At 42.7% G+C, this 22,710-nt stretch overlaps 1 protein-coding gene across 2 annotated transcripts in view; it reads left to right on the top strand.

The window, feature by feature from the left end:
* Positions 1-22,710, top strand: part of LOC135238037 (von Willebrand factor A domain-containing protein 5B1-like) — a 35,334-nt gene that overhangs the window by 4,382 nt on the left and 8,242 nt on the right. The window contains exons 3-19 of one of the 2 annotated variants that reach the window (XM_064305666.1): positions 1,402-1,563; positions 2,243-2,462; positions 3,100-3,254; positions 4,069-4,200; positions 4,883-5,007; positions 7,907-8,083; positions 9,125-9,235; positions 10,451-10,653; positions 11,630-11,744; positions 12,224-12,409; positions 14,192-14,393; positions 14,847-14,962; positions 18,045-18,222; positions 18,505-18,798; positions 19,234-19,371; positions 20,544-20,672; positions 22,402-22,473. In XM_064305666.1, coding sequence (XP_064161736.1) covers positions 1,402-1,563; positions 2,243-2,462; positions 3,100-3,254; positions 4,069-4,200; positions 4,883-5,007; positions 7,907-8,083; positions 9,125-9,235; positions 10,451-10,653; positions 11,630-11,744; positions 12,224-12,409; positions 14,192-14,393; positions 14,847-14,962; positions 18,045-18,222; positions 18,505-18,798; positions 19,234-19,371; positions 20,544-20,672; positions 22,402-22,473 — 2,715 coding nt within the window. Of the gene's footprint in view, positions 1-1,401; positions 1,564-2,242; positions 2,463-3,099; positions 3,255-4,068; positions 4,201-4,882; positions 5,008-7,906; positions 8,084-9,124; positions 9,236-10,450; positions 10,654-11,629; positions 11,745-12,223; positions 12,410-14,191; positions 14,394-14,846; positions 14,963-18,044; positions 18,223-18,504; positions 18,799-19,233; positions 19,372-20,540; positions 20,673-22,401; positions 22,474-22,710 lie in introns of both variants that reach the window. The other variant, XM_064305665.1, reaches the window with a different exon arrangement.

Raw genomic sequence — 22,710 nt, 5'->3', positions numbered from 1 at the left:
TAAGTTATGCAACTGTATATACCATGCAATCCTGTTTAAGTTTTAAAAACCTTTATGCAATGTTCTGGCGCTCTTGAATGTACCCTTAACCAAGGTAGTGATACCCTAGTTGGGCGGTGTGCAGATGAGCCAGTGCACTCAGCTTTTTGATGACTTCAGTTCATTAATAAAACAGCCACTGTTTACTTTTGACTGTATACAGAAGCATAGAATGTGGAGCAAGTTTGCGCCGTGAAAAGCATGAATTAAACATCATTTCCTTCACATGGAATAGCTGCCAATCTTATTTTACACATCATTACATTGGGAACAAAAAACTGCTGTAGATTTTAAAATATATATAATGTCCCAAAAATATAAAATAAGAGAGTGTGACAAAATAAACCACTGCCATTGCATAGGCCTGCAGCCTCCAATCAAACCATCCATCAGAGCATGATGGTCTCTATCCTGGATAAACCAAGGGATCTGCTAAATCTGGGTCTGAAGGTTCTCCATCATCCGACCCCCCCTGCCCCACCCAACTATGAGACAATTTAGTCCGTCTGAAAAGTCGACCGTTAAACTTTATTTTCTCCTCTGTGCGGAATGTGAGTCGTGAGGCTCCGGAAGCCAGTCTCTGGGTGAAAGCTTGTGGGCTCCAATCCCCCAAATTTTATGTCTCCCCGGTGCCTTGTAATGGCATCTGAAGGGACGATCAGCATCTCTGATTAGATATGTCTGGCTTTGTACGTCTGCCCTTGGTGATCTGCGCCAGCGTCCAGCTCTGATAACAACATACTGCACTGTGATCTGGAAGCAGAGCTGGCTGGCCTACTGCCTCCCAGTAGCGCCCTGCCATGAGAGCGTTTTTTTTTTGGGGGGGCTTTGCCCAGTTTTTGCCCCTACTGCATATTCAGGCACAGTAGTAGCATTGATTTGGGTCAGTCTCCTCCAACACTTGGACAATTAGTGCGGTTACAAGTCCAAACACCACCACGGATATTTCAGGGCCTCGTAAACAGCCAAAACATGCCTGATTACAGCTAAAAAAAGCTGTTGGTGCTGCATTGGAAGTATTCTTACTCTATAGACCCTGGGCTTCATTGATATTTATGTGGATCATACGATTGCTAGGGTCATAGGTGGGTGTGGTGTCTGCACTCTGTTGAAACAATTTCTTGGGGAAAATGAAACTACACAGTAAACTGTCCAGTGTTAATTCAACTCTAACGCTGTTAAGTAAACTCTTACCAGATAACGTTTGGTCCCATATTCCAGAGTGTGTTGAATTAACATTGTTGCAGTTTAAATGACACTGGACATTTTTACTGTGTAGAGATACACTGGCATCTGCTACAGTACACTGACTCACAGTGGACCTGTGTGAAATTCAGCCATGACCTTGGGCCCTTTCTCCAGGAGTCTTCGTTTACCCCCTGGAGGAGTGCTCCACAGTGGTGGGCTTCGAGGCCGTCGTCTCCAGTCAGGTCATCACCGTTCAGATCAAAGACAAGGCCAAAATTGACGACTGCTACTTTGACTGCTGCTCAGTGGCCAACGGTTCGTTAAGGTCTGGCAGTGGTAAGGATGTGTGAAAAACCATTTTATGCTTCATAATCTTTTGAGTATTTTTATGATTTGTAGTTCATTTAATTCGTTATGTGAATTCAGTGCTTTTTTTTTTTTTTTAATCCAGTAGCTTTGTACTCCATGGACAGGTCTTTGGTTGGATGTTTAAAACAGGTTTCAATTAGTCATGTACATAGTTTGATTTTTGTGAGCTTCCAACAAATGTGTATTCCTGGTTTTGAGTTTCCCGAGAAAACTTTTTGTGTTGGGTATAACGTTGGATGCATGAATTGTAGCATGAAGTTGAATGACCTGGTAAAGTTTTAATGCTGAGAGAACCTACATTTCAAAAGCTATACCCAGAATTTGGCATAGCAGTCAGAGAAGTGTGAAGTGTAGCTGTTGGTTGTGAGTGGGTGTCGTTTAACTGCAGTTGGATTCAGCACTGTGTTGGATGAAGACTTCAAGTGTTTTAGTTTTGTAATGAGACTTAAAAATCTTTTTTTTTTTCCTTCTCTCAAGTATAGCATATCAGCTTGCCAACTGTTTGCTTGACAAGTGAAATTTTCTTATCTCACTGGCCAATCCTGAACGGCAAATTGCCTCAACTCATTGACAATATTTTGAACGTCGCTGTCAGTCGTACAGCTGAGTGGGTGGCGTTTAATGGCGGCTGGGGCTTGTACCGCAGGTCGCATTGTGCTGGATGAAGACTTTGAGCGGACCGTGCTGGTGGTCAACCTGGGGACCATTCCAGCCCTGGAGACGGTCACCGTGCTGGTCAGCACCTCCTCCGAGCTGACCACCCTCCCAAACGGGGCCGTCAAGGTGACTTCCCCAAAAGTCTGCACCCCAAAAGTCCAGCAGTCCGTCAACGAGGAGCATGCTTTCTCACCAAAGCCGCCTGGAGTGTAAGTGTCCACAAGTTGACTGTGTAGTGAATCTGCACAGGAGAATTCAAAGCACATACCTCCTCTTCTAATTATGGCCACACTCAGTACTTTATGTCTGAACTGAACTGAATCACCCCCAGCAATATGTTTTTCAGCTCTGTTGTGCTCGTGGTAAAATTACCATGAGGTTATTTATCTGAATATAGATGCCTCCAATAACCTTTCAATTGATCAATTAAAAAAGGATTTTCATTAATTAGAAATCCAGCTATCTGGATCTTTTTTGACAGGATCTGGGGACCTGTAAGAATTGTATTTGTTGGAAACCCTAGATTACTCAAAATAATTAAGTGAATAAATTGCAATCAATACCTGGAATTAAGGGTAAAATCACAAATATGTGATCAGAATGTTTTTAACTGAACATTCTTATGCTGATGTAACACTCACTACTGGCAATTGAAACCAATGGACTTCTAGAAAACTGTCTTAGAATTTTTAAAAAGCATTCAAAAAAAAAAAAACTGCTCTTCAAAGGGTTAAACAGTGCATTGATGAAGGATGGATGAGTGATTGGATGGATAAATGGGCCATTCTGTGGGGGGTGGGTGCGCGGATTGATTCTGCCCACACTGACTACTGCCTCTCTGCTCAGCAAGGACAGGCACCAGTGTGCCCTCGGACCGCACGACCAGACCTCTGCCAACAGCCCGCTGTGCCTGGCCTGGCTGCTGGAGGAAGAAGCCATAAACTCCATCGACTACGAGTTCAACTTCCAGCTGGAGATCCGGGGGCCCTGCCTGCTGGCCGGTCAGACGCTCGGTCCAAAATAATTCATCCCTTCCCAGAATCCTCACCCCATATAAGAATATGTAGGATTTACCCAGGTTTACCATTGCAATGGCTTACTGCAACAGTATCACTCTGTTCTGTTATCTATTTGAACAGTTCCATCATATTGTAACGAAAGTAAAATGTGAGCTACTTTTCAATGTCTAATCACAATTTAATCAACAAATCAGTAAATTAATCTATGCAAATTTATTTGTAGATGCCGCATGGCAAACAGACAAATTGCTATTCGTGCATTTTGTTCTCTGACAACACCCAACCACAATCTTTACAATATTGGGAACAGTAATAGGACTATCTTTTAAATGCTAATTTAATTGCAGTCTATAGCTCATTATTTCACTTATATCATATTTCTTCATTCAAATCCATTCGCACTGCATAAATGTTCACCTTCACTTAAATGCAGTCTTTTCACGTTTCTCAAGTACACTGTCTGTCTTAACGAATGTTTTAGTCTTGTAATGATATTTAAAAATCTTTTTTTTTTCTCTCAAGTACAGCAAATCAGCTTTTCAGCTGTTTGCTTGATGAATGACATTTTCTTACTCCATTGGCAAATCTTGAAATGAGTCAAACTTCCTCAACTCATTAGCAATATTCTGTTTTAATTTCTCTTATCAAGTCTGAATATGTCCCTAAAATACTAGTTGAGACTGACTTATCTTTTTTTTTGGTTTTTGCAGTGTACAGTTGTATGCGTGTAAGTGCCGCCTCTAGTTTGTGCATGTATATAGCGTGTTGGCGAAAGGCTCAGTGTGTTTCTGTGCAGGAGTGGAAAGCCCCACACACGCCATCCGGGCCGATGCCGACCCCTCGGCCCGGTCCGCCACCAGCATCGTCATCACCCTGGCGGACAAGTACACCTACGACTGCCCCGTGGAGATCCTCATCTACCCGAGCGGTGAGGGCCCCCCCCCCCCCGTGCTTCATCTGGCCACCCACCACCACCACCCCCCCTCCCCCAACCCGCCACCCAGAACCACCCCCCCCCTCTCCCAACCCGCCACCCACCACCACCACCCCCCCCTCCCCCAACCCGCCACCTGCGACCATTGCCCCCCCCCCCCACCGGCAACCTGCCCCCCCTCCCCGCTCCCCAGCCATCTTGAGTGCCTTATTGTCTGCATCAGGCACAACACTACAGGAGCTACTTCAACGCTGTCTATGTAAAGACAAAAATAAATAAATAAATAAATAAATGCACTCGGCAAAGAACTAAGATAAGAACATTCACATCCCCTAATTCATTTATAAGGTAGGCTGTTCACCCTCTGGGGAACAGGTGCTTTAGAGCCGACCAGCTTCCCTCCTGAACCCAGTAGCACCACCCCCCGAACCCCCACCCCCACTCTCCCAAGGTTTTTAACCCCATCTGATTGGCTGCTTTTGTGGTCCTCTCTTTCCTTCTCTTTTGTGGTCCCGTCTCTCTTTGATGTGATCAAAGGCCCCTGCCTTTGCGAAAGTATTTTCCACTTCAAGTCAAGTCCTGACCCTGCCTGAATCTGATGTAAAAAAAAATAAAAACTTTTTTTTTGTGTTGCCGGGGCAACAGCCTAATAATCCCCTCCTTATTCCATCTCCAGAGCCGTTCAGGCCGCACGTGCTCATCGAGGACGGCGACATGACGCCCGAGGAGTACGAGGAACACCTGAAGGGGAAGAGCGATTACATCAGAGCGATGAAGAGGGACCCCAGTGACAGGAAGAAGGTGAGTGCTGCGGAATTATGAGAATCCTGATGGATTTCTCGCCTGGGAAGAGTGTCAGGTGGAAGGAAACCACAAGGGAGCTCTCGTCTGTTTGCCACTGAAATTTAAATTTTAACCGTCTTATACAGTGGGCCGGTATCTCCTGTTTCGTCAGCCCCCCCCCCCCCCCCCGCCGATATCTACTCTTAAAAACATTGTGGTGACAGCCTGGTAGGAAATTTATGAACACATTGGAGAAGTTGGGGCATGATATCTCTGAGATGAAATGATGATTACTTGGCTGTTTGGTGTGCATATCTCTGGTTTGTAGCCTCAATAACTTGGGTCAGATGTTTCCAAAATCGACTGCTGCAGCAGACGTGCTCGTAAAGTTCCAGAAACTGCGATAAAAATCTAGGTTGTGGTGTGCTGTGTGACTGAAGTCATGTTATAGCAAAGCAGGTGACCCGTACTAATGGGCACTGCTAAGCAGTGCAAGTACAAATTACAGTAATTATTTACATGTCCTACTTTCATGTTTATGCTGTACATTGTTCGTAGCTGCACACATCATTTGAAACACGTAACATTGACGTATCTATTGACACTTATTGACCTAAAACTGGGAATTGCTCTAATTTGTTTCCTCGAATGCCTGGGTACCTTCACCTGTTAAAAAATCCTTAGATCCTCAATTGTTCAGCAACTTACCACAAGAGGTCTGGAGAAAGAGACAGGGAGAGGGAGAGAGAGAGAGAGAGAGAGAGAGCACTCAGCCATGAAACAGTTACCATGGAAACCGCATAAAGGTCTCTGGTCTTCAGTGCAGAGCTCCCTATACCTGCATGTACAATGATCTGAACAATTTTCTTTGTTCATTGATCCCAGTGGCTTCCTTAAAGACAGAATTAGATAGGGCATGGAAAGTTCTAATGAGACGTATCGCAACAAGATAATGGAAAAGATATGCTATGCGCACGTCTGGTCATTCTGGTAGGTGAAGAACACATACACCAATGATGAAAGTCTTCATAATACTTTAGCACTCTCATTACTGACTTTAAATGTAATTAATTTATATGGGAGCTAAAGAGCAGCAAGTGGACCTCTATGTCTTTTACATTATGCCAAATAAAATGAAAACACATGTCTGCTTCATGTAAAACAGTGTTATTGTTATATGTGAGAAAAAGGGAATCGGCGAGTGCATATCCTTTTGTGTTGGTCCTGTTTCCATGAGGGCCTATGCAAAACGTACAGTTTTATGAGGACCATCGTCTTGGATTTACCACTGTTTGGATATTATTTGTCTTCTTGTTGGGATCGTTTCTTGGGATCTTAACGTGAAATTATAAGGAACAACCACTGACTATGTGCCCACATTACTTGCTGAGTTGCTAGGATACACCACGGCTTGACGTGAAACTTGTTTACAGTTATAATTTGATTAACTTCGATGTGGACATTTTTAGGTCAATAAAAATAGCAACTAGCCTTTTGTTATTTTATATTTACTACCATATGGATGGTAACAATGGTGATGACTTCTTATTCTTCCATTTTTTAAACTTTAAACTTATTGTTGTAGCAGTAGTATTAGAACTACTAATTCATTGAAAATTGACGACAGATTAACAATACAGAAAAGGTAAAAAAATAATAATTAAAAAGATGCCTAAAAAAATAAAATGTGTGAAATCACAATCAAAACAGCTCAATTTTAAAAGTGTTCAAGTGCCTAGGAACATTAACTATGGAAAGAAACGGTAGGCCATCATAGGAACTCTCTATTGAAAGAATGTAAATTGAAAAAAGCAGGAACATCGGGAAGTATTGTAAACCACCATTTTAGGTGGTGGTGAAGGGTAAGCAGTCCCAGGAGTTCATTTTACTGCGGGGGACCAGGAGACAAACGCTGATTAATGAAGGGAAGAGAGGCAAGAGAAAGACTGTCTGTCTGTCTTTCTGTCCATCTGTCTGTCCATCTTTCTGTCTGTCTGTCTTTCTGTCCGTCTGTCTGTCCATCTTTCTGTCTGTCTGTCTATCTGTCTGTCTGTCTTTCTGTCCGTCTGTCTGTCTGTCTTTCTGTCTGTCAGGCTTTCTGTCTGAGGACGATCCCAGAGACAAAGGGAGAAGTGTGTAAAAGGAAAAAAAACAATGAACACTACTGCAAGAAATGACAAAGGCTGCAAAGAAGAAGAAGAGGAAGAAAAAAAAGACAAGATTTAAGACTTGAGGCCATTTTTAGAACAGGAGAGTATGTGGGAGGGAGTGGGCGTGATCTGACAGCAGCAGATCGTTGAACACAGTGGAGTGGAGTGGAGAGTGGAAAAGAGATCATTGGAAGGAATCGTTGCTTGTTTGCATTATTGATTATTGAGGTATGTGTGTATGTACAGAGAGAGCCATAATGTTTGGCACACAGACATATTTTGTATCGACTTGGCTCTGTACTCCACTGTTGGTTTTGGTTCGCATAAGGTTTGGCCTAAGTCTCTGGCTTGTTCTTTCTTATTTCTCGGGCTCATAATGGCGTCCTTGACTTTCATTGGTAGACCCTGGTCCTCATGTTGGTAAACGCGAATTGCAGACTCCAAAGGCAATCTAAATTTACCCTTAAATAAAAGCTGAGAATGCGCACTTCAACCGCACATGCTTGATTACATATAGTATCTAAAATTGTGGAGTTTCAATATAAAAAATACTGTATGTCTTTGTCCCAAATGTCATGGCGCTCACTATATATAGCTAAGCAGGTGACCATATATATATAGTTGCTCACAACAGGATCAGACCATTATCCTCCAGATTGTACGTTTTGGTTAAACGTTTATTGCTATGCAAGTCTTGCCGTTCTGTGGCTGTGCATCTGAGCACGATCTGCAGGCTCATAATGCGTTGGTCTCTGCCCCTGAAACAGGTGGAGGTGATACGCAAGCGGCTGCACAAGGACCTGCTCCACAACCCCGTGGCCATGCTCAACTTCTGCCCCGACCTGAAGGGCGTGACCTCTGACCTGAGGCGCGCCCAGGGCGAGTTCATCTTCCTCATCGACCGCAGCGGGAGCATGAGCGGCGTCAACATCGGCCGGGTGAAGGTGACGCCAGCATTGTGATGTCACACGCAAACGCTGATGTAACAACAAACGCGACATTCTGGAATCCATTAAGCAGATTTTTTTTCGCAGCCTACAGTCTGTTTGTTATTTAGGCTGGGCAACAGAAAGACAGGCCTGTCTAAGCACCAAGCACCAAGCTTTTCCAGGCTTTTCCATTGTGATAAATGCTCTGCTCTTGGCGGGGATCTTTGGAGAGAGCCTTACGGCACATCTGCGAAATGAGGGCAGTCGCTCCCCTAGGCCGGATAAAAGCATTGAACGGTATAAGTCCATATTGGATTGAGCGTCAGGTTGACTTATAAATCTCCAGACTTAGCTTGATGATGGCTGGCTTACCTTCTTCTGTGTGACATGGCTGGGAACTGACTTAAGCCTACTTCAAATGCAATGTCATCGCGTGGTGCTGTGCATTCCCTTTTGATGGCTAAGGAAATCATAGCGGCAATAATATTATATTGCGTTCTTTGGCCTATTAAGAAATTTGAAATTGTCACAGATGAATGTCAAATATTTCTCTTTATATGCAGAGAGGGAAGTCTGCATTTCTTTTTTTACAATTGTGAGAAATTACATAGTATTTTGATTTTCTTTTTTTTCTAAGTTTTAAAGTATGGCTGATAGCCAGCAGATTTTGAAATTGTTCATAATCAGGAATTAGAGGTGGTTTCTCTTGTCACTTTCTGGTATCATTAGTTTCAGAGAAGCACATGCTGATATTCTTATAATTATTTATGACATTGCTGCTCATAAGAAAAGTCTTTTTTTTCTGTTTGAAGAGTTTACTCTGAGTGGAAGCTTATACTGTATTCTATGTGTGTGTGACAGAAATCTCTGAAAGGTAAAACAAATCCTTAGCTTTTCTACAAATTAGTAAGTTTATCTTCCTGGAGCAATGACGTATTAAGATCTACTTTACTAATCAAGACCTTACTCACTGTAGCTTCTTGGCTGGACGCTCCTGGTTCTACATCCTCAACCTTTTAGATGTTTTCTAGATGTCTGCTTCTCTGTGATTCTCAGGAGGCCATGTTGGTGATTCTGAAGAGCCTAGTCCCAGCGTGCCTGTTTAATATCGTGGGATTTGGCTCCACATTCAAAAGCCTCTTCCCCTCCAGCCAGAGCTATGGTGAGGTATGAAAATGGACTGATCCCTGGGCTGGGGAACACAAAGACACATTTCCCCTCTAAAATGGTGGCCTAGCTGCAGCCAATCACTGCTCTGCTTTCTCATATTGCGCGGACGCATTTTAAAGTGATTATCATCGTAGACTTAAGTGTTTTTACTTAAATCAGCACAGCAAATGTATATCAAATATTTTCTAAATGACAGTAAATGTTTCTTATTTCCCATGGTGCACTGCACAAAGGGCCTGATCAAGACTTGAGGAACCTGAGGAAAGGCACTCTACACAGGACTTAAGTGTATCATGGATAAGCCTATTCTGACTTGTAACAGACATGGGTGGTTCATCCTGAAGTACACTAAATAGCATAAATTATAATAGCTTACATACTATTACAGTCCTAACATGCCTGTCAAAATTTGCTCAGAGCTCCCATTCAATTGACAATTTCGTCATTATTTATAGCTACAAGACTTTGGTTTGTTATTGTTGTTATTATTATTATTATTATTATTATTATTATTATTATTATTATTAGTATTAGTATTATTATTATTAATATAAGCAGCTTGAAACAGAAGGAATAGATGCATTTCCAGCTCAAAGTTTCTGCAACTTGTATCTTTGAGTCAAAACCATCACTTCTGTAATGATCACATTGATTTTACTCTGTTTAACTGGAAATTGCTAATATGATTTGATCAAAGAGAAAATTGTGGCGTGACACAAAAATGAATTGCCTGCCAACTGTCACCAAAAATTCCAAGAACTGTCACTTCTGTTAATAAAGCAAAAGTAACATAGATCGTTTGAGACCTTCAGTCTGAGCTGCCACAGTCTGTAACGGTCACGGATATTTAAAAAGCTTCCCATTTAACTGGCCGAATTAAGCAGGACAACCCTGCCTGTGATCGACTGCTGTATATCGAATGAAAGTGCACATGAGGCCAAAGTTGCTGAAGAGCTGTCGAAGTGTCGGTGTTAAATGTAGTGACACACTGCGGTCTTATGGATCAAATGACCTCAGAGTGGAGGTCCATGGGAAAAAAAATAATAATAATAATTTAGAGGATTCACTGATTGGATTATATGTTTTAATGATTTAAGGCCCTTTGACTTGGCTTAACGTTATCCAACACACATAGAAATGCGTAAGCGTAGATTCCCGCGAGTTTTCTGTCTGAGACCGCACCCTTCTTCCCCTCCTTTTGCGCTTCGTCAGGAGTCCGTGGGCGTGGCCTGCGAGCACATCAAGAAGCTCCGAGCCGACATGGGCGGCACCAACCTCCTGGCGCCCCTCAGCTGGATCCTGCAGCAGCCCCCGCACCGGGGACACCCCCGGCTTCTGTTCCTGCTCACCGACGGGGCCGTCACCAACACCGGGAGGGTGATTGAGCTGGTGCGGAGCCACGCCCGCTACACCAGGTACTGTACACCCGACCCCCCCCCAAACCCTCCCCAAACCCCCCCACCCCAAACACCGCCAAAAACTTCCCATGGCCATGGTGGTGAGAATCAAAGGTCTGTCTGTCAGAATGTTGCTGACATTTACATGTAGGCATTAAGCAGGTCTGTCCATCAAAATGTACCTGACATTTACATTTAGGTATTAAGCCAATTTAGCGTTAGATTTGGCATTATCTGACGAAGAGCAACTTACAGAAGAGAATTACTTTTTTTTTAAAATCACGTTCAAATCTTGGGTTTGAGGTCAGCTGGACTGACGCTTGATTAATTAGCTGCTGGGAGGATCAGAATATGTTTCAGGATTGAATTGCCTGCTTTGCTATGAGGGGATATTGACAGTTGTGACTGACTGTCATCTCAACACAGTACAGCTCCTGCCAGATTCTGTGTTCTGTTGAAATATTCAATATTTATAATATCAAATGATGCAAATATGTGCGATATTGGGCCGGAGCCAAGCTTGGCTTCACAAGTCTGCAGAAGGACGCCATCGCTTCCGAAGAGGAGGGTGAACACACTTTGATCACTTCATTATGGGTGTGAAGCTTGGCCTGTCCAGGCAATTACTTGCATAATTATTTCAGTTACCTTTGAAATCCACATGCGGACATCATTAGATTAAACAGTGACGTGTCTGGTCCCAAACCATGCATCGCCGCTGCCAACCAAGTTAAAGGTTACGTTTTTTTTTTTGTTTTGTTTTTTTTATCTCTGATGTTCATTTCGCAGGCACAAAAGTCAATTCCGCTTGTGAATCTTTTCCACGTATTTTCATAACTGGGTGAGCATTAATATGCATGCAAGCTGCGATAGCAAAAAAAAAAAAAAAAAAAATTTTGCTGATGAAAAACATTCCTCTGTAATCAAAACAATTTTTTTTTGTGTGTGTCTTCCCTTGATTATAGACTGAGAGATGTGCATCTTGCCTTGGCAGGTGTTACTCTTTCGGGATTGGTCAGAATGCCTGCAGGAGACTCCTGATTGGCCTCTCCACTGTTTCCAAAGGAACCGCTGAGTTTTTGGCAGAGGGCGAGAGACTGCAGCCAAAGGTGCTTGCATGTAATCACACAGATTTTCCTTGTAATACTTGTAGTATTCAATATGGCACAATGGGGAAATAACACATTTGTTTTGCTTATGAACTCCCTGGCACCTTTTAACATACGATTGAGTCGTGAGATATACATTAAAACAATTCAGATTCACCGCATATTGCACAGTGCTAACAGTATTAGAGCTTTGCCATTTTGAATATGAAGCATTATATAGCATTAACAATGAAAGAAGAGTAACAGGCCATTTTACACCTATGTGATCCGTACCTTCATCAGCATAGATAAAAGAGAGACTGTAGTAAATTTGCTTTTCTGCTGTCCCTTGCAAATATGAAAATTTGTTCCTTCAAGTGCATGCATGCATAATGCTATCATCATCATGTGACAATGTTAAAGTCCACAGATAAATCACAGGATTATGGGATATGCTGAGGGTTGAGATAACACGCCACTGCCTCTCTCCCATTTGACAGATGATCAAGTCACTGAAGAAGTCCATGGCCCCAGTTCTCAGTGACATCGCCATCGAATGGTTGTTTGCTGAAACAAAGGAAGTGTTACTATCCCCAGTGAGCTCCGCCTACCTGTTTCCTGGAGACCACCTGATTGGCTACAGTGTGGTCTGCGATACTGCACGCTACTACCAAAACCCCAAGTCTGTGAGTAGAGGCAGTCATGTACATTTACCAACAATTTTTTATTTTATTTTATTTTTTTAGAGTTCCAACAGACTGGCATTGGGTGTGAGGATAGTTGGTTCAGTTATTTACTCACAAAATACTTGGAAAGAAGTCAAATGAATGGCTCTGTGTATTTATTTTATGCCCATTTATCAATACTTGATAGGATCTTGATATTGTTATGTTTTGAATTCTCTTTTTTAAATAGGAAGCTAAAGACAGAGGGAACACATTTTTCTTTTTATTTCCTTCAATTTTACAAAAATAGCCGCAAAATCCTGGCATTTTATTGAAAACTGATCAAATCTGGCAGACAGATAGAAACCTATGTCCAGTAATATGGAGTTTTTCTGTAGTAACTGATTAAATGTCCGATTTTCTGAATATCATTAAAAGCAATGTTTTATTAGGTCTGAAACTTTTGACACATATTCTCCAGGCTATAACCCACAATTTCCGATTTATTCTAGCTTAGTCTGCCATATTGGATTTTCTGTTAGTTTGTAAAAATGACAACATTGATTACAGCCAAGCAGATTTAGCAAATAATATGCTAATTACTTAATTCCACTGTTGGCCAATCAGCGTTAACACTGGTGTTTTGAAAAGAAACGCCACATTCTTTTTAAGCCTGCCAAGTTGCCCCGAAAGCCTATGAGAAAATGTGCTATCACGGCAGGGTTGCAGAAATTCATCTGATCCATCCGGTTTTATAATTTACAAAAGAATAATTGATTCGGATTTTGACACGGCGACGAACTGCTATTATAATTTAAGATCCTAATCATTTCCTCAAAGTGTCCTTCGGTGAACGAGTGGTGCTGATTGCTTTTGGGGGAAATAACAGAAATAGCAAGGCTGCTGCAGATAAATTAGTTCCCTTCTCTGAATGTAATTATTCGTTTTAATGTTTTTGGGTTGGGTGGGCATCGAATATAATTTACTTGAAAGCCAGTCCAAAAAATAGTTTGAATTGACTGGAGTGGAATGGAAAGGAATGGCTGTCAGTGTATTGCTTAGATCTTTTATTTGTGTCATATATTGTTCAGTGTTGTTTCAACAGACTGGATTTTTTTTTTACAGATTATTTGAAAAAATATTTGATTTAATAAATAATAGCAAAATTGTTAATTAAATAAACAGTAGCTCCACCCCTACACCATACACCATTGTAGGCATGTGCAGGTATTTGACACTGAACAAAGGAAATCAGAACTTTCCTTTACATGAACTAACAGATAAGCAATTTTACTCACATAATTATTTGGCAATTCCATTTTAGCATCTATATTATACTAGATATATAGTGTTATATAATAACTGTTTGGCATTATCAAAGGACCAACAGCGTGACATTCAATATGCCCTTGCTGCTCATCGTAGCAGCGAAGTTTCATATCAATTATGTTGAAAAAATATTGCTACCATATGACATCAATCTGCTTCCTAAATCTTCTTCATCTCTAAGGGAATTAATGAGGTTAGTGTTAATAACATTGGCCATCATGCGTGGCCACTGTGACTGGTGTTTGCAGCGATATTGTTTTGTTACATTTTTTATGGTCATACTGTATTATGCATCATTAGCTGTGCTAAGTAGGAGCACCTGCTCAAGAACTCTATTACAGTGGGTCTGTGCAGGCAGACAGCTGTTAGATGCAGTACATTTAGAGGTCTGACCATGTGACCAGAAGGAACTTAGAAATCTGGGGAATCTGGGAAATGATGTACATTTGGCTGAACCTTCTTCTCATTTGTCAGGACAAGAGGAGACGCTACTGCTTGATGCGCACAAACGACTCCGCCGGTTCGGTGTTTTACCAGTCCCAAGAGGAGGAATCTGGGCAATCGGCTTCTGAGAGCCAATCAGGACAAAAGGAAGGCCAGGCCACGCCCCTTCATGACACATACCAGGAAGTGTTTACGGACAGCAAACGTGGGTCCACAGAGCAGGGCTCCATGGGTCAGTCTGAATATGTCATTCAGTTTCTGATACAGTGGCTATGCTCTTTCCTTATCATGTATGCCATACATCACAAATGTAATTTGACGAATTGTCATTATGGATGGAAGTTAGCAGAAGAAAAATAATTTGCATTTTAATTATTTAATAATTTTTGTCTTTAAATAATAATTTCCTCTTACAAAAGATTTAAATTTCAAAGCAATTTTCTAAGTCTAAGCGAAATAAAAATGCGATTTCATCGTTCGATCTACTCCAATCTTTGCTTGACTTATTTGCTTCACCAAGATAAAATATCAGTTTAATTTCAACTGTGTAAGGTATGAAGCCACCAAAAACTACTGTAAGAGTTTCATATCAAATGGCTGTAAAATGATGCGTTCATGCATTTTCTACAGGACACCATATTAATTTGTGGTTTTAGCGTGTGTTTCGTTCTTTGTGTGGGTACAGATGGCAAGACCTTGACAAGAAGACGGGCGTACAGCACCAACCGGACCGTGGATTACGGCTCCATGAAGAGGGTCCCCACTCCCAGTGACTCAAGCTCAGTGACGGGGAAGAACCCGGTAAGGAAAGCCAACTTTCAGGAGCTCACCAGCTGGCCCACCCCTAGCCAGGGCACCCAGTGGACAGTGGACGGTGGAGTCTACCAGGGCTGCCCAAACCTGTTCCTGGAGATTTATCGTCCTGTTGGTTTTCACTCCAACCCTAACAAAGCGCACCTCATTCAACAGCTGGACCAGGGCTTCCCAATCCTATACCTGGAGATCTACCATCCTGTAGGTTTTCACTCCAACTGTAACCAAACACACCTCTACAGACAGAGATCACATAGTGCTGCTAATTTGTAGAATCTGGTGTGCAAACTTAGGATGTGAAATGAAAACCTACAGGACGGTAGATCTCCAGGAGTGGGGTTAGGCAGCCTGCTTGATTGGAAGACTGTTCTGGAGTTTAGAGGCTTTGCCCGAGAAGGCACAGTTTTGGTTTTCTGCTTTATCAGGATGACCTGAGCTGGTGACCAGTTCATTAGGGTGGCAGGAACTCAATGGTATCATCAGAAATAAAAACTTACAGGACGGTTGATCTCCAGGAACATGGCTGGGCAGCCCTGCTCTACACAAACCCATAAAAAAAAAATTTTTTCGTTCCAGGTTCCAGCTGAATCTGTGAATTAGAGGATGGTCTGGCATTTTGTCTGTTCTGAATCTTCCAGGAAAAGTTAATGAGGGCTATTAGTCATCCTGAAAGGGAAGCAAGCAATATAACAACAGTGAAATAATTCTGTGATCTATTACTGTAAATTATCCAACATCGTCAATTCGGAAATAATTCACATCAGGAAATTAAATGTCAGATCTTGGAAAGTCTTTGAAAAAGGCAATTTCTCTCTTTTTAAAAATAGCCCATCTGTTTAAATACGGTTAACTTACAATCTATTTCTCTCCAGAGAAATCTAACAGTGTTTTATCTGGTCAGGAAATTCTGACTGAATCCCATGATCCTCATGAGGCCAACTGATGTGACCTTTTGTAGGGAGGTTCTGTGAGGTCTTATGTATGCACATGTCAAATACCATTATCACAGGTCGGTGTGTTTGGAAGTTTGTAAAACTGCATTGTGATTGGTTCAATATAGCTATTTCAAGACGGCTGATAACTCGGATTACATGTACTTGTGACCAGATATGTACAGACTTGTATTTAACTCTTAAATGGTATGTAAGAGCTGTAGCCAAGTCAGAGTCCTTCAGTTGGGCTCTGTCTTTAAGAGCTTGCTTGAGTTTTTATTATAGATGCTTTACTTTGAAAAAGAGTAGTGCAGAATCACAACAAAAGTCTGTTCAAACTGTTAAGAGGCTGTATCCAATATAACTACTTTTTACAATAGTATTTAATTACAGCGTACAAATAATACAGGGATGCGACTGCGTTGAAACTAGAGTGGATGGTATCGTATTAAACAAAAGGTGCCACCAAAATAGCAATAATCTTTAAGCTTCGTCCTGCTAACTCGACTAATTTTATCACATCCCGAAAACCACAAGGAGTGCCGATCGAGGCTGATTGAGAAATAAGAGGAAAGTAATTGATGGCGAAACAGAGACGGGGCCCACAACACTGTTAAGTGGGTGATTAAGAGAATCCCCCGTAGCCTCACTTGGGTGCAGGCTGTACCGAGTCTAATGGACCTTATTAGCACTTGAGTGGCTGGCTTACGTTAACGGGCAGGAGCACAATTAGTGTAACTGTCAATAAGGAGTCTGGCCTGAGAGTCGTGAGAAGAATAAAAACACTTGCAAAAAAAAAAAAAACTTGTGTGGATTCTGCAGTGTGAATTTTTCCCCCCAGATAACCCCTTATAAATGGATGACACCCCTCATTTTCGACTGTCAGGGGGGATCTGTCATGATACGATAGCATAGACAGACAACAGAGCAATAAAATATAGTTTTAAAATGTTTTGAAACTCACAATAAATCTCCTTGTGTCTGACTAAGAATTAATTACTTGTTTCCAAGTTAATAATGCATAGGCCCACTTATTCCAATTCAGGCTAAAGGAAAATATATTTTGGTAAAATTGTATTTGCTTATTTTTTAGAGAACATTAGAATCTTGTCTTCTGAGACTGGTAAACAAAAACAAATTTGATTTATTTGTCTTTCCGAAGTATTCAGTCTCTGTTCATTCAGTATTTGTGTACTGGAAAATAATCCAGAGCAGGAACAAGTATTAGTACTGAAAGCCAGGAATGGAAAGATGTGTTGTTTTATTTTTTATATTAACAGATTGCATATTTATACATTAACATAAAATCAAGTTGTGATTTTCAGGTTAAATATTGTACTAGCTACTAGCTATGGGATTCATCATTGTTATTCCTTTATAAAAAAAGCACTTTATGACAAAATGCAATAAATAGGACCCAGAGAAAATCTACAGTTGCTATCATGCATGTCTCCATCCTCCACCACCAGGGGGTTGTTCGTCTCTTTTCACCTAGCCACACGTCCCAGAATCATTTGATTAATTTCAACAATCGTCACTCATCTAAAGATAAGTTGCAGGATGTGCAAAGTAAATTAAACCTGTCAGTATGCAAAGAAGCAGCAGGATATTGTTTTACTACTGTCATCGGTCTTAATGTTGTTTGTGGATTCGTGCTTCACTTCTGCACTCATCTGTAGTAGTGCAGTTCTTTTTTGTTTTGCACAATAAAATTAGTAGTATAATTAATCCCATGCATGTGCTGAACTACAAATTATTGCTGAACTTGAAGCATCTTCGGAGACATTTGAAGGATGACTGCTGAAATCCACGTTGACAGATGCTTGATATTTTCTCTGGGCCCTAGTTATAATCCAAGGCCTGTTTGTCAGTGAAAGTAAAGAATACATTGTATCTATTTTTGGTTCGGTATCATGAAATTCAAATATGAAAATATATGTTACTTTGAGTAAAGCTAGATGAAAGACTCACGGAGTTGAAAAGATTTTTTTTTGGATGCATCTTTTTTTTTTTTTGTTGCGATAGTCATCAGAGAGGGACATCAACAGGGACTATTACTGCTGTTTAATCCGAATGCTGAGACTGATCTTGGCAGCAAACCTCACCTTACCTGGGCCTCTGTGTCCGTCCTCTTTCAGTTTACGCGGGTGGGCGTGTGCAGAACCTTATCCAGAACCGGATCTCAGAAGCCATCTCATGAAGGAGGAGCTGATGCCTTGCAGCTGAATGCCAGTTTGCAGGCTGAGGCCCAGGTGACGGACGTCCATTTTAGGTCATCCATTGACAAAACCTCCGCCAGCGGTTATGGGGAGCCAGGTCAGTCCACTAACCAAACTCTAGTGATGTTTTACCAAAATACTTATGGATTTGTGGAATGGTAATTCCAGTACGATGGAGCCAGCGTGGTTCCAGTTCCAATTTCATCTCAGATAATGGCTAAATTGAATTCATTGTTTAGGTTGGCAGTTGGAATCTCAAGTTATTGTAAGCCAGAAGTTACATGAAGTTTACTTTGAGGTAGCAAAAAAAAATAAAAAATGTCCCTCAAGTACAAGAATTGCCCACGACCAGTTGTGTCACTTCTGTGATGTCATACAGAGGGATACACCCATCAGCTTTGCCGACCGGAAATTCACCCGGAGCCACACCCCACTGACCTGAGCTCAGCCAATCACGGAGGGCAGACTTGCACGGCAGTGGTCACGGGACTGCTGTGCGGAAAGCCGACGAGGTGGGAGGTGCCGTTCGACCTGGAGCCCTCCAGGAAGTGGAGGGAGCGGGACGAGAGGTTGCAGGAGGACCTGTGGAGCGAGACCTTCCACCACCTGGCGGCACGGTCCATCATCCATGACTTCGAGCAGATGGCGGAGAGGGAGTGCGAAATTGAGCATGGTGAGTTGGCATTCGTGTGCCTGCTTGGCCCGAGTGCAATTTGTCACAGTCTTGTTTATCCGCTGTTATGAAAGGCACCCTTGGCGATCCCGTGGAAAGATCCCAGGGGGAAAAAAAGAGTTTTGTCGAATTTGTCAAGAATTTATATAAATCACCCTTTCAAGGGCTGTTGAGATAAAAATGTGCCCGGCATGCCTAATTACCATTTCTCCCTGGGGTCCATTAAAGCTGAACATTTTATTGACTTTTCAGATTTTCCGAAAATAAACACTCTAATGGTACCAGGCGCTTTGCATATTTTTTTTTTTATTCGGAGAACAGTCTCGGTTTTCAGAGGACAACGGGAGCTTCAGAGACAGTGTAATGTATTGTATTGTGATTTGCCGTGCAGAGATCGAACTGAGAGTGAAATGCAAAAGCCTTTTTTTTCCACAGGTTCTGGTAGGCGGTACCAGCTTTACGCCACTCACATCAGCAAAACCTGCAACATCCTCAGCAAATATACTGCGTTCGTGCCCTTAGACCTCGAAGCCAATGAATACTTACAGACTGCCATTGAGTACACTAGGCCTGGTGAGTCACTGTTTTATATTCACTGATTTATTTGTCTGTTTTATAAAATAGGTTATTTCTTTAAAGAGAGAACTGGTCGATATTTCATTAGACTACACAGACCGTCCCGTGAGACCTACGCCATTTTGTAGGCTGATGTTAGAGCTGCCCTTTTTTTTTAAAATCACCCGCCACAGAGGAATCTAACACGTTTACAGTATGTCGATATCATTCCTAAAACCCCAAAAAAAGCTTATGTATTTTTTTCTTTTCATTTTATTAAAACTGAGGGGGAAAGCAGAGAGGGGTACAGATGGAGATGGGATCACAGTACAAAAGCCCTGGCAGGAAATCAAGCCGCTGGCCACATGGGGGGGTTGGGGGGCGGGGGGGGGGCTGGCATTGGTGTTTGGGGTTAAGTCAGCTACCCTACAGGCATGTACCCCACACAGCCTCCCAGTAATTTTTAATTTGTGTTTTCGTATTCTGATGCCCAGGTCCCACAGAGCAGAGGTCTGGACGTCGGTGTTTCAGAAAGGAAGGGGTCTTCATTGGCAGCTCCCTTTTGTGTGTTCCTCCTGGCATGTGAAGCCATGGCTTGCTTTTCCTCCAGCTGATTACAAAAAACCACAGATGGTGGAACAAATTCATTAGCAGCAGCACATAATATGGGAGTAGTTACTTGTGTTTCATATTTAGACACATAATTAGCGGTGCTCATATGCTGCTCAAAAGAGTTACACGACTACCTTCTGCCTGATGTAGACGTTCCTGGTCGAAACACGTTTTCGGTTGGCTCTGAGCCAGGCTCCAAGGCCATTTTTTTTCTCGTCCCACTACATCCTTTGCGTTTAGAATTTTATATGCTGTGGGAATTTGAAGAAGATCAGTGAAGAAGCTCAGTAAATCCTGTACGTCAGTGGTATCCAATCATGTGCCACGGAGGTGCCAAGGGTGTGCAGATTTTCATTCCAACCAATGATGACTACACCTGCTGAGGTGAGAACTAATGAGTGAAATCAGCGGGTGCAGTGATTGGATGGAAATGGAAACCTGCGTACTCCTTGGCCCTCCATGGCACATGATTGGGCACCACTGCTGCACGTGACAGCCAATCAGAGGTGTCTTCTGTGCGCTGTGTCTTTTGCCGTTGACCGTGCCTGAGAGACCGTCTTGCGCCTGTCTTTCAGCAGAGACGCAGAAGCACGGCGGCCATGTTGGATCCTGCTCCAGGAGTCTGAAGCACCGGGGGTACTCCATCGGCCTGGGGCGTTCCCAGTCCGTGTGCACGTCGGACGGAGGCGAAGACCCACCGTCTGCTAGTAAGAAACAAATAAATAAAACACAAGCAACACCAACAGGGGTGGCATTAACTCAGGAGGTAGAGCGGTTGTCTGGCAACCGGAGAGTCATTGGTTCCATCCCTGTGTGTTGAAGTGTCCTAGAGCAGGTCACCTGACCCCAATTTCTCCCGACGAAGCTGGTTGGCAGCTTTGCATGGTTGCCTTTCACCATTGGTGTGAACGGGCGAATGAGTGAGAGGCGTTCATTGTAAGGCGTTTTGCGCAGCAGTTGGAAAATGCGCTACATAAATGCAGTCCATTTCCCGATACTGCGGGACTGCGGAGACGTGGGCAGCCGGGTTCTTATCGTAGCTGAAGGCTAAAAAAAAAACGGGAGAATGAAAACACGGAGAGAACAGCGCTGGCTGAAAAGCCCGCTCCTCGTTTCCCCGGGGAGTCTTTATCGGTCACCGGTAAATGTCACGGGCCGTCTTGACCTCCCAGAGTAAGACCCCGTGACGGCGGCCGCTACCGCGCGCGTTCTGCTAAAACGAACGCTGCCGGTAAGTAGGACAACCCAGCGTGACTCCAATTACAGCCCCCGAGGCCGCAGAGTTCCCCGACGCGGGCGGGGGGGGGGGGGGCGGGGGGCGGGGGGCGGGGGTTCCTCGCGGTCCACTGCTCCCACTGACGAGGAAAAATCAGCCCCCCACTGCAGCAGCTGCTGGCTGCTGTTCTGTAAGTGGAGCGGAGATCATCCAGTGCCCTTCTGCCAGAGGCTCACTAATTGTCTCGCACTCCGGTTACCGTGTTTCACATTTTTAAAACAAATATTGTTGTACGGCTCTTTACTTTCGCTCCCTTTATGTGCCGTTTGCACTAATTGTGATTATTATTATGAATGTTGTGGCTGTCGCCAATAATAATAACAACAATCACAACAGCCAGAGTAGCAGCAGCAATGAAACCACAATAAAGAACAGCAATAATGACAACAACAAATATTATTATTATTATTATTATTATTATTATTATTATTGAATTATATAGTGATTATAACTGTAATAAAGGACTGCAGTGTGGAACTCTAGGGTCGGCACCAGAAGCATTCAAGCTTGAGCCCAGCACCGGACACTAGCCTCGTACAGGTCCACTGCACAGAAGAATACTCCTAAATGGGTAACACACAAAAGACCCTGCATGTAGTCCAGGAGATGCATAATAACTATTATTATTATTAATTACATTTATATAGCACTTTTCCAAATGCTCAAAGTGCTTTACAGTGAAGGGGAACTCACCTCACCCACCACCAATGTGTAGCACCCACCTGGGTGATGCACGGCAGCCATTTTGCGCCAGAACGCTCACCACACATTAGCGAAGGTGGAGAGGGAGATGCAACTTAAATGCATAATAACTGAAAATGCTGTCACTGACTTAATTCTATGTGCAGTGGCTTGAAATACATCAGCCAATAAAATCGTCTTTTGCATTTAGGAATTTGGCAGATTGCTATTATCCTCACACAGCTGTGACTCACACAGCTGCCATTTTACACACAATCTATTTATGCAGCCGGGTATTTACTGAAGCAGTTCAGGTTAAGTACCTTGCTCAGGGGTGCACATGGCCATGCCACACCCGCCAGCAGATCTGGCACTCCCTCTTTTTCCACTATGCCACTCTACGCTCTAGTGGACAGTGTGAATATCACAGCAAAATAATTTGTTCTAAACTGAGTTTTTTCTTTCTTTTTTCCCGTCAGATGCTGAAGATGGATTATCTCCCTGTAGCACTCCCTCATCTGCAGGATGGGAACGAAGCAGCTCCCCTGAAGGTACGATGTCTTTTCGCTTCGCATGCTCACACCTCTTGAGAAAGGTGACAAAAAAATTATAATTTGAAGAAGTCCTTTTTAAAAAAAAGAAAACTTGATAACATTTAGTTTGGCAGAATCAGAAAGTGTTGCTTGCAAGCACCTTAGGATCTCTGTAGAACATGCAATTAGTAAAATTACAGATACATCCTGGCTCAGCATCCTTATATATGAACTTATTTGATTTTTTGTGAATCC

The sequence above is a fragment of the Anguilla rostrata genome, chromosome 13, assembly GCF_018555375.3.
Source record: "Anguilla rostrata isolate EN2019 chromosome 13, ASM1855537v3, whole genome shotgun sequence".
In the NCBI taxonomy this organism is placed as follows: Eukaryota; Metazoa; Chordata; class Actinopteri; order Anguilliformes; family Anguillidae; genus Anguilla; species Anguilla rostrata.
This window is presented reverse-complemented; position numbering and strand designations above follow the sequence as displayed.